Genomic DNA, 14604 nt, shown 5'->3' with positions numbered 1-14604 from the left:
CTGACCTAAAAAGACTATTATAAAACACACACACCCCCTCCGGTGGGATAGCCATGTGATAAATTGCATAGAGCTTGCACTATTGACCACTTCACCTGTCTCTTGCCCACTAGTTCGCTTCTTCTGGGACAACTTCTAACATTTCAAACCTCTGAGAAACTTCAACCATCACCATTTAAAAAAAAAATCTTTTACAAATGTTTCTCTTCTTTCCCTCCTAAAATTACACTTTCCAGAAGGGCATGATGGATAATGTTCAGTCCTGCACCAGTGACAAATTTATAATCCATGAGCCATCAGGATGCTTCTTATTACTGGAAGACTGGAAATTCCCTCCATGCAGACATACACTTTTGAACGGTATGTCATTTATTTATGGCCCTGGCACATCACAAGTTATCAAACCTTCTAATCTTGGCATTATGGGGCAAAGAAAAGCTACTTGACTAATTTTAGAACCTTCTTAAGATTAGTTATTAATTTGCTCTCTCTCCAAGGCCTGTAAATTGGACTCTCAGGATTAGGACAATCTCACTACATAGGTGGAGGGCTATGAAATACAGAACCAATTAAAATTGTTATGACCCTTAATGTAATATGTCTAAAACATATGGGTATATGTTTTGTGTCACAAAGGTTTTAATGACAAGTTTCAGAGTAACAGCTGTGTTAGTCTGTATCCGCAAAAAGAAGAACAGGAGTACTTGTGGCACCTTAGAGACTAACAAATTTATTAGAGCATAAGCTTTCGTGGACTATGCATCCGAAGAAGTGGGCTGTAGTCCACGAAAGCTTATGCTCTAATAAATTTGTTAGTCTCTAAGGTGCCACAAGTACTCCTGTTCTTCTTTTTAAAGGTTTTAATGGCACTCATATGGGAATGAGCTGCATAATTCGATTGAAACTGCTAATTCATAAGTAGTGTGACCAGCCCAAATTGATGTTGACAAAAGCTTTGTACCATATCTTTATATCCTAAATAAAAACAAACTTCAGACTGAAATCTAATGGGAACTACATTCTTTGGCCAACCTGTTGTTACAATTGGTGTTTTCTCACTGCCTTTGAAGACGGAGCATCTGCACTTTTCCCCCCCTCTTTTTAAACAAATCAGTAGTAACATCATGGAATTTAGCACAATTGAACTCCCGTTTTCCTAGTCCAATGATCCAAATTTCTGATATGCCCCCTGAACCATTCAGGTAATTAGGGTTTTCAGATCAGAGTATTTCCTTCTCATTCACAAGATGAGCAGACATTCCTCCTTAGGACTTCCCCGCCCACCCACCCAACGCAACAAGACAGACCAGTCCGGTATGAGAAAATAAACTTTTATTCCCCACCACTTGCCCAAATCCCCCAGCTATAGCAGGCTTTTTTTAATCTTTATTTTATTTTTAAGCTACTTTTATCAGCTTTGGACTTTTGACATCAAATATAAAGAAGAATGATGGCGTACCTGCCCTGTTGCTCTGGAATGAGCTCTCCAGATGTCCATGGGACTTCACTGCTGAGGGGAATGCTTCAAGCCGCCTCTGAATGTTCACAGTGGCTGTTTTGACAATGTCAGCAGCAGAACCCTGAACTGCTGTGTTCACAGCCTGGCGCTCTGCCTGAGGATTACAAAGATATCAGCTCTGAAAACTCACCCCATGGTATAAACCCCATATGTTACCACTTTGTAACAAATCTATGGTGACATACAAATAGACACCACAAATAGACACACAGCTTCATGAAACTAGCATGGAAGAGAAGTCAGAGTTTCTTACACAAACCACAGGCCTCTAGTCACTAGAAAAGAATTTTCAAATACTTGAAATTATTAGTACTAAGGCTGATAAGCCTTTATCAGCCACCAGCCATTACGGGGAGACCACCACACTTGTGGAGATCTGATTTCGTCCAGCAGAGGACAATCACACAACTAGTTGGATGCATTATGGGATGCTTGTGCCTTCTTGCAAAGTATCAAGTATAGGATACTACCAGAAGCAAGATGCTTGACTTCACAGATCAGAGGTCTGATCTACTGTGGCAAATCCTGCCAGTCAGAACATTACAACCTGTTCAAAAACCAAAACAAGCTACATTACTATGGTTATGGAGCAGGTTTTTCACATAAAAGAAAGCTCTCTCTACTAATGCTCTCCTCAAACAAGAAAATTCTCTTCACAGGTGGTTCTTTCTTTCCCTCCTAATTGAAATTCATGAAGGAAAATTTAAAGGAAGTTGAAATTAAAATATCTTACAAGGGTCTTAAATATAATTTTTAAAAAGTAAAAATTGAACAGAAGTTGCCTCTCTTCACAATCTAATCAAGTAGCACCTATAAGATTTAGCAACTTTTAAATTAACCAAATAGTCTTTTTTTTTTTTTTTTGGTAAAATAAATAAATAAATAAAAATTAAAAAAACCCCAACTTCTTGTATCAATTTTGAAAGTCTGCTGTTTCTCCATGCATTTATTTGGTATCTGGATTTCCACTGAGTCCTAATTATAACATTGAGCCTCCTACTGAGAAGTATAACGCTGTGTCAGGAAAATGGCTGCTCCCCCACTAAGTCAACTCACTATTAGGGAAATAGCAAAACAGTGACAGATATTTTTAAGTCACCTTGCAAAACATTTTCTATACATAGTCTCATATTTCATAAACATTCAGCTGTCTAGTCACTGCGGTTTTCCTTTAAAGGGCACCCTTTTTAACTAGCAAAAGTGTAGAATTTGAAATCTCTTTTTGATGAAATCCAGACAATATGCAATTCATGAGGACTGTTGGGTGGGATTTGTTTATCCCAAAGAGTTAAACATTGCTCTACTTCTTTAAATTGTGCCCATTTAAATCAATAAATAACTCACTGCAACTCCTAGGTGAGGGTCATCAAGTGAGGTTATATGACTATTTCTGCACACCAAGCTGCAGTAGATTTACTTCAGAGTATGAGCAAAAAGCTCTAAAAGGTAATTAAGAAAACACTGAACTAATGGAATCGAGTAACATGCATGCCCTGAATGAACTTGGTAAAGCCATATTGATGGTGTGATGAAAGAAGACATTTTTAAAGTGTTCAAAAATATTTGACTGATAAATCTTTTTAGATGACATGTTCTTTGGGGACAGACAGAGCACATTCCTCCATATTTAGAAAGCACCAAGCACTGTATAGGCACTATTATAAATAATTGTATTATTATTATTATTATATAATCTACTATTATAAATAATAATAATAATCTTGGAGAAGGGTCTCTCCTGGAGTTCAACCCTAGGCCAAATGTTCCCAGCTGAACCCCCAAGGAACGTTAGTATACCTATCTAAATGCCCATTTGTTTTTGTCATGTTACAGAGAAGCAGCAAGTCCATAACCAAATAACCATCCTTTACACTGATGACTACTTCAGAGTGAGGAAATAACTGTGGTCCAGTACAGCTGCAATTTCTACTGTTCAGAAAAAACGGTTCTCAACATACATGAGCTTTGCTGTAAGGGTTTGGATCTTTGATAGCTGGCAGGTATCTGCGCCTCCCCAGGATGGTCTGCACAAAACCATCCCTGCTGCATTTCTTCACCGTCTCCCTCAGGAATTTTTGAATCCCTGGGAAAGGAAACAAAAGAAAAAACGTCCCATCATTCCACACTACTGCCAGAGTTCCATCACTCCCTTACTATATTGTAATCTTTATGCTAGAACATCTGGTATTTCATGTTTACTCCATACTTTGTTTTTGCACTAAGGCACTGACACTAGCTTTGGAATCCCAAATATCACATCACTAATATGTGGAGAAGAGGAAGTCCTTACACTTCTCATTCCCCCTGAGAGACAGGGGAAGCGAGTGAAGGATCTTTCTTTCAGGTGTATATTCAGCTCTCTTGGGTTAGTTTATGATGACTGGGAGGAGAATGAGGTTGTAGCTAGCTGTGCACAACTGTAATCCAAGTGGTAGGATGTCAATGTTATACCACTGCTATTTATTCTTTATTCTGGGAAATCAGGACTCATGGTGGCACTGAAGGGACATATATCAGGTGGGGAATAAATTGAAAGAAAGAGAATTAGAGCCCTTGATGCCCCGTACAGTGTGACTTCAGATCTTCAGAAGAAAAAGAACTCATCCAAGTGCAAGGAAAGGAGAGAATGTGTCTTGGGCAGTAAAAAGAAACTCCAAGTAAGGGTGTGCTGTCCGTTGGGGATCAAAGTTGTACTGAAGTGGACAAAGATTTACATTTTTTTAAAACCCCTCCAGTTTTAGGATTTCAGAAAGATTCTTTTAAGGACTTAAAAAAAAAAACGGAAAATGTTAAAAACAACATGATATACTAAAGGAGAAAAGTATGCAAAATAGAGACAGAATTACTTGATATATTATATGTGTAATTTAGTATGTTGAATCGGTATTACATGTAAGTGTTCTGTATTATGAAATGTTATGAGATATTGTTTTCTTTGTATATTATAGTGGGGGTCATATTCTAATGGACCTCAGTCAAGATGGGAGACAATCCAAAAGTTACCAGCGATAACCTTAAAACAGACCCAGTGCGGGAGCACTGACTCTTCACTTCATTATTTTCCAGCTCAGCTCCAAGCTCTCCTATTAAAGCTTGTTGTGACTCATCCCACTTGACCTCTGCTCATTTTCTGAATGCTACTCCCCTGTTCAGACAGTTCTTCCAAGGAAACCTGAGATGCTCCTTAAAAGTATGATATCTTTATATAAAGTGTGTGAGAGCTACTCTGAGCAGCCAGATAAAAATGGCAGGGCTAGAAGCAAAGCTGTTTAAGATGTGATGAAAGCTGAAGGCAATGTGGAAAAGATCATTCAACATGGAAGATGACTAGTTGTGTTTACAAATGACAAATCGAATCCTTAGGTCCAGAAATATTACATATCCTTAAAGCTGCATGTTCTAATAAGGAACTTATTCTAAGTTGGGAGCTTTAAAAATCAACCTTCCAGGGTGGACTTATTGACAGTCAAAACAACAAAATCGTTAAAGTAATGCGGCATTTAATTTACAGGACATAGTTTAACAAAGCAGGGGCACAGAGTATATGTGGAAGCAGAGACTGCATTGTTGTGTGTACACATACAAGCTTGAGAAGCTTTTTCTTTAGGCATAGAAGGAGTTACAAGTTGAACCAGTCCCAGGAGTGGAAGGGAATTTGGGGGAAGAGAGTCAGGACCACAAACGTACTTTACCTGGGTATCTGGATTTGAAGGATTCGATGTAGCAGGCAGCATCATTTTCCTCAATACCCATCTGTTCTCCTAAAGATTTAGCGCCCATTCCATAGATGATTCCATAGCAAATCTGTCAGAGAAAAGACAGCAGGATCACAAGTACATGGTTAGCGATTCAGAGAGCAGAATTAACACAAAAGTTAAACTGTGGAAAAGAGTAAATCCCAATATGATTTTAGGATTTCAGTCTGGATCCTGTTGCTTTAGGGATATCATAACTCTGCATTCATGGAGAAATTACATTTATCACACACTTCGAGGACACCATTTTGAGCGTGAATCTTCTGAGGAACATAAGATTTACTGAGACAGATCAGACCACTTGTCCATCCAGTCCAGTATCCTACCTTTAGAAGAGGCAAGTAACTGATGCACCATAAAGATTCAACTTCCCTTCACCTATTTTCCAAGTAATCCACTTAAGAGTAATGGGGGTGGGAAAAAAGACTAGAAAATCTTCAGAATTTGCAGCTATTAGCTTAAGCTCTGATGTGTTCATGCCAACAGTATACAATACTGGTCTCAAATCCCAATGTATTTTGATGACTGCAGAAAATTATGAACCCAATCTCCCTCTTCCCATCTTCTTGGAGATAGTTTTCTTTGATAGAACAATCAAAACCTCCTGACAGGGTGCTTAAAAATATTCTGGATAGAGGCCACATGGCAACTATTTTATCTCCTGGAGGGAATGGGGGTGGAGAAACTATTACATTCCCCCATTTTATAATTTAATAGCCAACGGTTTTTGAAGAGGCAGAGAGCTCCTTTACTTCAATAATAACCTTTGATCAAGTCCTTTCTACTCATTAAGTTGCTATGTCTGATGGAGTTTAGAAATTTTACCAAAGACTACCTGCTTGGCTTGTTGCCTTATCTCATCTCCAACAGCTTCAGCATCAATCATCTTCCATTCAGCTGCAATGCTCTTGAAGACATCAGCTCCACTGTTCAAGACCTCAATGAGCCGGCGGTCCCGAGACAAGTGAGCAAGGATCCTCAGCTCGAGTTGGGAGTAATCAGCAGCCAAGATTAAACCTCCTGCAGCCAACAAACCGAATGAATCCAAACAATAACCTTTCATAACTTAACACTCAGATATCAGGTCCCAGTCCATCACCTAAGAAATTACAAACCAGATCCTCATCTACCTTGATGGGTCATCATTTACACAGAAGCAAAGAAAATGCAACACACTGCCAAATCAGATTTCTCCACTCACTCACACTGGTAGCTTTAGATAAGTGTAAATACAGGGCTGCCCGAGGACAAAGGCAGTGGAGACTCATTTGGCGAAGCAGATTACTGCGCACAAAACTACACCTACTGCCCCAGTTCTGAACAGCTTTTCACCAGTATGATGCTCTAGTAGCTTCTCTTTCTCATGCCTCTGCCTCCCATTGCAGATACTTTTAGCTGATTTGAGGCTGGGTGAGAACTCATTTGTGCTATCCTGTCCCAACCTCTGTCAGTGAATAGCTTCAGGGCTTGCCTCTGCTGCTGCTCAGAGTTTTGCCAATCAGCCTGCCCAAAAAGATGTACATATCATCATTTCCTCCCTTCACTACTAGATCTAGATTTTCATTAGCTATGTGCTTAACTCAGTGAAAAGATACAAGACAGTGCAATACCAAATCATTACCTGGAAAAGGAACAAAAGCATGCCTCATGCTAACAGAAAATGGCATCCCTCTTTCTTTGGTTCCTTCATCAGCCAGAACCTTGAGGCCACAAGGCAAGGTACTGCACCGCTTTCTACCTCTGTGGAGACAAAACATTGTTTACTCAACTGATTTTTACAGTCCCTATTGCTGCATCAACTGTGGTTACAAAGACTTTTAAAATCAGACTAACCATTGCAAAAAACAACAAACAGTCATAATAACTTTGTATTGTTCCTTGGAGGTCTGACTCTGGCAGACTGTGACACTGGCAGACCAGGTGCCAGCTCATGCCATAGCCACCGGGCCTCACTAAACACAATGGGAGCAACCTGAATATTTTGTGATTGTTGGTGTACAGCAACAATCTATCACTAAGTCCAGCTTGCCTGGGTGGCAAGATAGACTGGAATGCCAATGGGGACTGTCTGTTGATTCCGTAGTAAGACTGTTATAGTGCTTTAGGAGTTCACATTGTTACTGAGTTGATGAAATCTAATTATAGAATATATAACCAGCTTGGGGTCTCTGCCCTCCTTCTTGACAGTCTGCCCTGAGGTTGGAACGTCTGATCATGAGCCACTCCAGACAGTGTGACAACTAGATTATTAATATTTTGTGATTTGTGTCAAGCTCTGGATGGATAGAAATTCAAACTTAATTCAACAAGCACAGAAAGAGCATTCTAAAACATTTAATAAGAAACTTAAAACAACCTTAATATGTGCTGGATACATCAATTCTCAAAGAGTTTATTAAAACATGTTTTATATTTAAAACTGATTTATTAAACAAACGAGGTATTATCTGTAACTAGTGAATTGAACTGATTGTTTCTGGTCACGATGTGCTTCACGATTTACATTTAGTAGATCTCATCCTCGTTTTTATTTACAGCTTGGAAAAGGTAAACAAGCTTTCCTGCTTTTTCTCCTCCCAATCCATTTCTAATTTTGAATAAAGTGTAATCCCAAAGAGATTACCTAGGTTCCAGGGGCTCTGTCTGCTGGCAGCTCAGGGAGAGGCACACTGTCCCTGGTAGGGAGGGGGAGCTAAGGCAGACTCAGTCCGTTCGGCAACAAATCGGGAGTGAAATGCCCCTCCCAGGGAGCTCAGGAGAGGGGAGAAGGCAGTTTGGAGCCAGTCAGGGAATGTGCAGGACTGGTTGTGGGGAGCTGGTGAGTCCCAGACCTGCATGCAGGGTTTTCCCTGAGAACTGGCCTTTGGGGACCTGAAAGCAAGATCCTTCAAGCTTGGCCCTTTCCCTCTCCAAGGGGACTCCCAGTTTGTAGAGCTTTGTTGGGAAAACTTCCCCCAGCCAGGTTGAGTTAGCTCTCCAGCTCTCTAGGTGAGATCAGTCACCATATGGCCAGCTCTACTCTGGCCGTTAGTCCAAGGCTACTGCCTGCTGTGAGTGTATCTGAGTGCTGGGGTGGAAGACTGAAGCTTGAATTTTAGTATAGTTTTGTATCTGCACCTTGAGCCCTGTACCCCTTTGTTGAGGGGAAATCCTGGAAGCAGCCCGACTCCTGCATGAAGAGGACACCTGCCAGCAGTGATCATCAGCCCCTCTGCAGTGACTGAGGAGTCCAGAGCCATCTCTGAACCCGAAGATTGGTCATGGAGTTATGAGTCACCATCTTTCAGTTAGCTAGTCAGGGAAATTGTTTGGGAGACCCCTTAACTCCCTGAACAGTGTCCTCAAGCCAAAGGGCAAGGGTTTGCGGGCTTTTATTATCTGCTGCCCTATTAAATCTGCAGAGGGACTTACCACCTTATCCCACTTGAGAGTCTCTTGGGCTCTACAGAACCCAGTCAATCAAACTGCTAACTGCTGCACAGAAGACATCGTTGTCATGGGTCATCAAGGGCCCCTACAAAGTTCACGTACCAACAGGACACTAATTTTACGTTTGTGATATCAGGTCACATGACTGGGGAAATTCATGGGTATTATCAGCATGGGCACCGGTGACCCTGAGAATAATGTTTTACCCTGTTGTTTTATTTATTTCCTGTTTAATATAATTAATGTGTTAAACATATTGTATGTCTTTTTGTTATTTCTTGGAAATCTAGCAAGTGATTAGAATTTTCTTCCCAAGCTGCCCTGCTGACCCTGCCATGAAGGACCAAGGACTGTGGAGGCACTGCCAAAGAAATTCATATGGGAAGAAAAGGAAGTTACACCCCACGGAGTGGGTGGTGGGATCCAGAAGAACCCAGGCCTGTCCATCAAAACCTGTAGGGAGATTGGCACTAAAGGGGGCAACTGGCTGGAAAGGGGGTACTACAGAAGTAATCATTGAAATGAACTACGTGAATCAACTGAAAAGAAAAATATTCTCTCTGCACCTGCAAAAGAAGCTACTGCTGTCAAAAGCTGGTTTTAGCACTTCCACAGACTCTGGTGCCACCTGCTTAGCCAGCGACTTCCACCAGTTCAATGGTTTGGCTTTCTTTAAAACTTGGCAGCAAATATGTATTGCCTAATTTTTTTTTAATTAATTTAAATCATTTTAATAGATTATAGTAAGTTTAGGCCTTCGCATACGTGTCATAATTTCAAATCTGATTTTTAAATAGGTTTATTTTTTAAAAATAAACCTATATTTAATATAAAATGAATTGAAAAAAAATGATTTAAATAAAAATCTTAATTTTAAAAAATTGATTATTATTCACCCTGATGCCCAAGCTCAGATGAGTCTGTGGGGTGATAAATGGTTGGTAACACAGGGGACTGCACCTGGGTCCTGGTCAAGGAGTGGGAAAGTTGCAAAATTCCACCCTGAAGCAGGTAAGGATTAAAGGCCCAAGATGTGAGGTTAGTGCATTCAAAGAAACCAAAAAGCTAGCTCTGTAACCGTGACAACCGCCTTCAAATTTGAACCTTCTCCCACCCACTACCCTCAGGCTCAGAACACACATTCCCCCCGAACCTAACTCCCTGTAGGCTCACTCCTACCCAACACCCATCACAACACACTCAGAAATGTGCACACACACACTTGTACGCAGTCTTATAGCCATGTTGGCCCCAAGACATTAGAGAGACAAGGTGGGTGAGGTAATAGCTTTTATTGGCCCAACTTCTCCAGTAAAAGATATTACCTCACCGACCTTGTCACACATGCTTGTTATTGGGGCTACAAAAGCAGGAGCAGAAACAGCAGGGACCATATGCAGGAAACACTCTTTTTCCTTTGTAATGCGGAACAAAAACAGCCCAAAGAAGTCTATTCTCTGCTTTTCCTCTGCAGAGAAGCCAAAAGTCCCACAGTGGCAGCCTCTGGGGGCTTGAGTTGCTCCGGTCCACCTGAAGCCCATCAGTGGCAGAAGGTGGCACTGCATCCAGCTGTGTATCACCACACTACATAATAATGACATTGTTAGAACCTAGTGACCAGCCATTCATGCAAGGCTCCCCTATTCAGGGACTCAGAAAGGACTTCTGAGTCCTTAGTTTCCAAGTAAAAGACTCTAGCAATCAGTTTAGCAGAGTGAAAAAAATCTCCCCTTAAGATTAAAGTCAAATTCCTTAGCCTGGGAAGAGCTAGACAAAATTAAGAGAGGAAAGACTCCACCCACTTTTTATCAAATTCTTGTTAGTTTCCTTACTTTCCTTTCTGGTTTCTCTCTTCTTTCGAGCAGAGACTACAGGAAATGAAGATTCAGAAGGTCATGGAAAGAAATTTTTAAAGACAGATGGAGAAGGTAGGAGTGGCTAGTGGGGGGGTACAGAGAAAATCTCTTCAGCGAAAATTCCCCAGTTAAGCCTCTGAATCAGGGATTTGCCATGCAGGGCTTGGTATCATCATCTCATTTAGCTACATCAGAGCTGTCTGATAAGGACACTTTAAAGGACCAGGTTAGGAGCCAAGAGTTAGGAGAATTACCGCCGGCTGGTCAGGAGGGCAATTACCAGAAAATGACAAGGCAATCAAGTTAACAGAAATAGCACAAGTGGAATTGCTGCTGGCCACATTCCTACCTGCCCCCAGGAAAAGTAGCACCACACCCTCGTGCTTGGGACGGTGGGCTCTCTCCAACCACGGTTGGCATTTCAATCTCAAAGTCTTTCGGCACATTCTGGATATTAGGTTCTATGAAGCTTATGCGACCTAAAATGAAATAAGACCAAGAAGAAAATAAGGACCAAGGAAGAAACTGTTAAATGCAAGCATAACATAACACACACACACACACACACACACACACACACACACACACACACAAACATATTTCTGTGCAGAGCAGAAAACAAAGGAAATCCATGTGTCAAAATCACTGCTTTCTGAACTATAAACTATAAAGGACCAAGTCTCGGCCCGACAAATTTCTTGGATCAGCACCTGAGCAAGGAAAGCTGCGCAGGACGCCTGCGCCCTAGTCGAGTGAGCCGTCACTATCACTGGTTGGGGCACCTTCGACAGCTCATAACAGTAGCGGATGCAGGCCGTGATCCACAATGATATTCTTTGGGCACACTCTGGGCAACCCTTCATCCTATTTGCAACAGCAACGAACGACTGCATTGACTTACAGAACTGTTTCATTCTATCTATGTAGAAGGCCAGGGCCCGTCTGACGTCCAGGGTATGCCACCTGCATTCCTCATCCATTGCGTGAGACTTTGGACAAAGGACCGGCAGGTATATGTCTTGACCAGCTTGGACCTGGGAGACGACCTTGGACAGAAAGGCCGGCTGCAGACGCAGTTGGATCGTGTAAAGTGGTTCCAATGTGAGCGCCCTGATTTTGGACACCCCACAGGCCGAAGTTTTAGCAACTAAGAAGACTACCTTCCAGGAGAGAAGCAGGAGGGAGTGGGAAGCAAGGGGCTCAAAGGGGGGACCAATGAGCCTTGACAGCACAAGATTCAGGTCCCACGGGGGAACCACATCCCGGACATCCAGGTAAAGAAACTCCAGGCCTTTCAGGAACCACGCTGTCATGTGGTGGGCAAAGACCAACCTGCCTTGAATGCCAAAATGGCCACCAGGTGCACCTTGACCGAACACAGTGACTTTTGAGGATTTAAAAAAGGTCACAAACACACAGAAAGATGTACCTGACAGTGTCCTTGCAGGGTGACAGCCCATCCTTACCTGATCAGTTATATTTCAATAGTTCAGCCCAAACTCTACATAACAAATGCACTGATCAGAGACCCCTGCAACACAGAGGCAAAATCAGCCAAGCTAAGGATGTAGTGTAAAAGGCTTATCTTTAAAGCTCTTGAACATCATTGAGCTGGGGGAGGAGTGGTCCTGGCTGGACAACTTTTCAGCCAGTACAGACTGCTGTTAACATACAGTGAATCAAAACCTTTGTGTTTTTAAAATTACTTAGCTTGTTAAGTTAGATATTAGCCTGCGTTTTACCCTTTTATATCTTTTGTAGCCAATCCTGACTTTTATGCATCATTACTTGTAATCACTTAAAATCTAACTTCCTGTAGTTAATAAACTTATCTTATTGTTTTATCTTAGCCATTGTGTTTGGTTGAAGTGTGTGGGAAACTCCATTTGGGATAACAAGGCATATCATTTTCCTTTGATGAAATAATAGACTTTCTATGAGCTTGCATTGTTCAGTAGTGTGCTGAACAGTACAAGATGCATATTTCTGGGGGAAGTCTGGGCGGGAATCCTTTGTCCCTCTCTGGGTTCCCACTCCTCCTTCTAAATGGAAAAGCACCAGGTTAAAGATGGATTCCAGCTCAGGTGACATGATCACATGTCACTGTAAGACTTCATTACCCACTTGCCAGCACACATGTATACAGAGCCATCTTCAGACAATTGTCCTGGTTAATGGGATCGATCAATATTCCAAACCACCATTAATGGCCCACACTTTGCATAATTACAATAGGACCTCAGAGTTATATTTCATATTTCTAGTTTCAGATACAAGAATGATACATTCATACAAATAGGATGAACACAATCAATAGATTTTTTTTCTTCTTCAAGTGCTTGCTCGTGTCTATTCCATGTTAGATGACTCACAAGCAGTGTCCCTGGAGGTGGGCTCGGAGTTCACAGTCGTGCTGCTTGCAACACTGCTCTGCCAAAGCTGGTGTCATCCCGGGCCTGCTGGGTGATAGCGTAGTGGGACACAAAGGTATGGATTGAAGACCAGGTGGCAGTTCTGCAAATACCTTGAATTGGTACCTGTGCGACGAAGGCTGCTGAAGAAGTTTGCACTCTGGTGGAATAGGCAGTCACGATAGACCCGTTGGGCCGAGGTAATCACTACCAAGAAGGCGATCTTCCACAAGAGGAGCAGCAAGGAGCAGGATGCCAATGGCTCAAAGGGGGGACCCATGAGCTGAGAGAGAACCAGATTTAAGTCCCATAGAGGGATTGGGTCACAGACTTGAGGGTAAGGGCCTCTCCAAGCCTTTCAGAAACCTGAGCATCATTTTGTGAGAGAAGACCGATTTGCCCTGGATCAGAAGATGGAAGACTGAGATAGATGCCAAGTGTACCTTAATTGATGAAAGGGCCAGACCTTGGAGTTTGAGGTGAAGCAGGTAGTCCAAGATGGATTGCAGCGAAGACCTGGAGGGGGAAACTCCCCGGCCTGAGGCCCAACAGGGAAAACGTTTTCACTTGGCCAGGTAGGTTGCCCTGGTGGAGGGCTTCCTGATACCCAGCAGGATGCACTGGATCTGCGCCAAGCATGCCCATTCCTCTGCATTCAGCCACACAGAAGCCATGCTGTCAGATGAAAGGACACTAGGTTCGGGTGGATCAGATGGCCCTGATTCTGCGAGAATAAGTCCGACCGGAGCAGGAGTTCCAGCAGGGCTGCTATGGAGAGATCCATAAGTGTGCCAAACCAATGATGGCGTGGCCATGCCGGAGTCACTATGATGATTCTCACCTTGTCTCTCTTGACCTTCAAGAGGACCTTGTGCACCAGGGGTATTGGTGGAAAAGCGTATAGAAGCACCCCTGTCCATGGAAGCAGAAAGGCATTGGACAATGAGCCTTTGGCGAGACCGCAAATTGAGCAAAACTGTTGACACTTCCTGTTCAGTCTGTATACAAACAGGATGCCTGGGGAGTCCACCACCTCTGGAAGATCACGTTTACCACCTCTGAGTGGAATGACCACTTGTGGAGAGAAGGACCTACTCAGGAGATCCATATTATATATGTTATATTTATGGCATTACTATATAAACTCAGTCAGGACTACATCCACCCATAAGAAAAGGAAAAAGCAAGTACATAACCACATGCAACAAAGAATGTCAGCTCATCCATGATAGTCAAAGATGATATTTAATAAAACCAAACAGTTCTGTGGGTAAAGTGCAACATCTGGGAGTCAACACTCATGACTTCTCTTCCCAGCTCTGCCATTCACTCTGTGGGACCTTAGATAATTGACATCCCTGCTTTGTGCCTCAATTTCCATACCTGTAAAGTTGGGATAATACTCTAGGGAAGGAGGATGGCTAATTTAATTAACGTTTTTGAAGTAGCCTGAGATCCTCATATGGAAGGTGCCCCAGAAATGTTTTAAACACTGAAGACCCCACTAAATGCTGCAACTATCTGTGGGGATACACCAGAAACTTATATGTTCACACACTCACAACATTCTAGTAATATTGCTGGAAGAGTGTAAAGCTACACAGGATTTTAAAGACTCTAATCTTAATACAAAT

At 42.2% G+C, this 14604-nt stretch overlaps 1 protein-coding gene across 4 annotated transcripts in view; it reads right to left on the bottom strand.

Moving 5' to 3' along the window:
• POLQ (DNA polymerase theta) overlaps positions 1 to 14604 on the bottom strand; it is a 134280-nt gene that overhangs the window by 17122 nt on the left and 102554 nt on the right. For all 4 annotated transcript variants that reach the window (XM_008172329.4, XM_024110381.3, XM_065586665.1 and 1 more), the window contains 6 exons: positions 10909 to 11038; positions 6896 to 7014; positions 6110 to 6294; positions 5212 to 5323; positions 3478 to 3602; positions 1460 to 1613 (listed from right to left, as the gene is read on the bottom strand). In XM_008172329.4, the coding sequence (XP_008170551.4) occupies positions 1460 to 1613; positions 3478 to 3602; positions 5212 to 5323; positions 6110 to 6294; positions 6896 to 7014; positions 10909 to 11038 (825 nt within the window). The remainder of the gene's footprint in view (positions 1 to 1459; positions 1614 to 3477; positions 3603 to 5211; positions 5324 to 6109; positions 6295 to 6895; positions 7015 to 10908; positions 11039 to 14604) is intronic.

The sequence above is a fragment of the Chrysemys picta genome, chromosome 1 (genome assembly GCF_011386835.1).
Source record: "Chrysemys picta bellii isolate R12L10 chromosome 1, ASM1138683v2, whole genome shotgun sequence".
NCBI classification, from domain to species: domain Eukaryota; kingdom Metazoa; phylum Chordata; order Testudines; family Emydidae; genus Chrysemys; species Chrysemys picta.
Note: the sequence above shows the minus strand (reverse complement) of the source record. Positions and strands in the feature narration are given on the sequence as shown.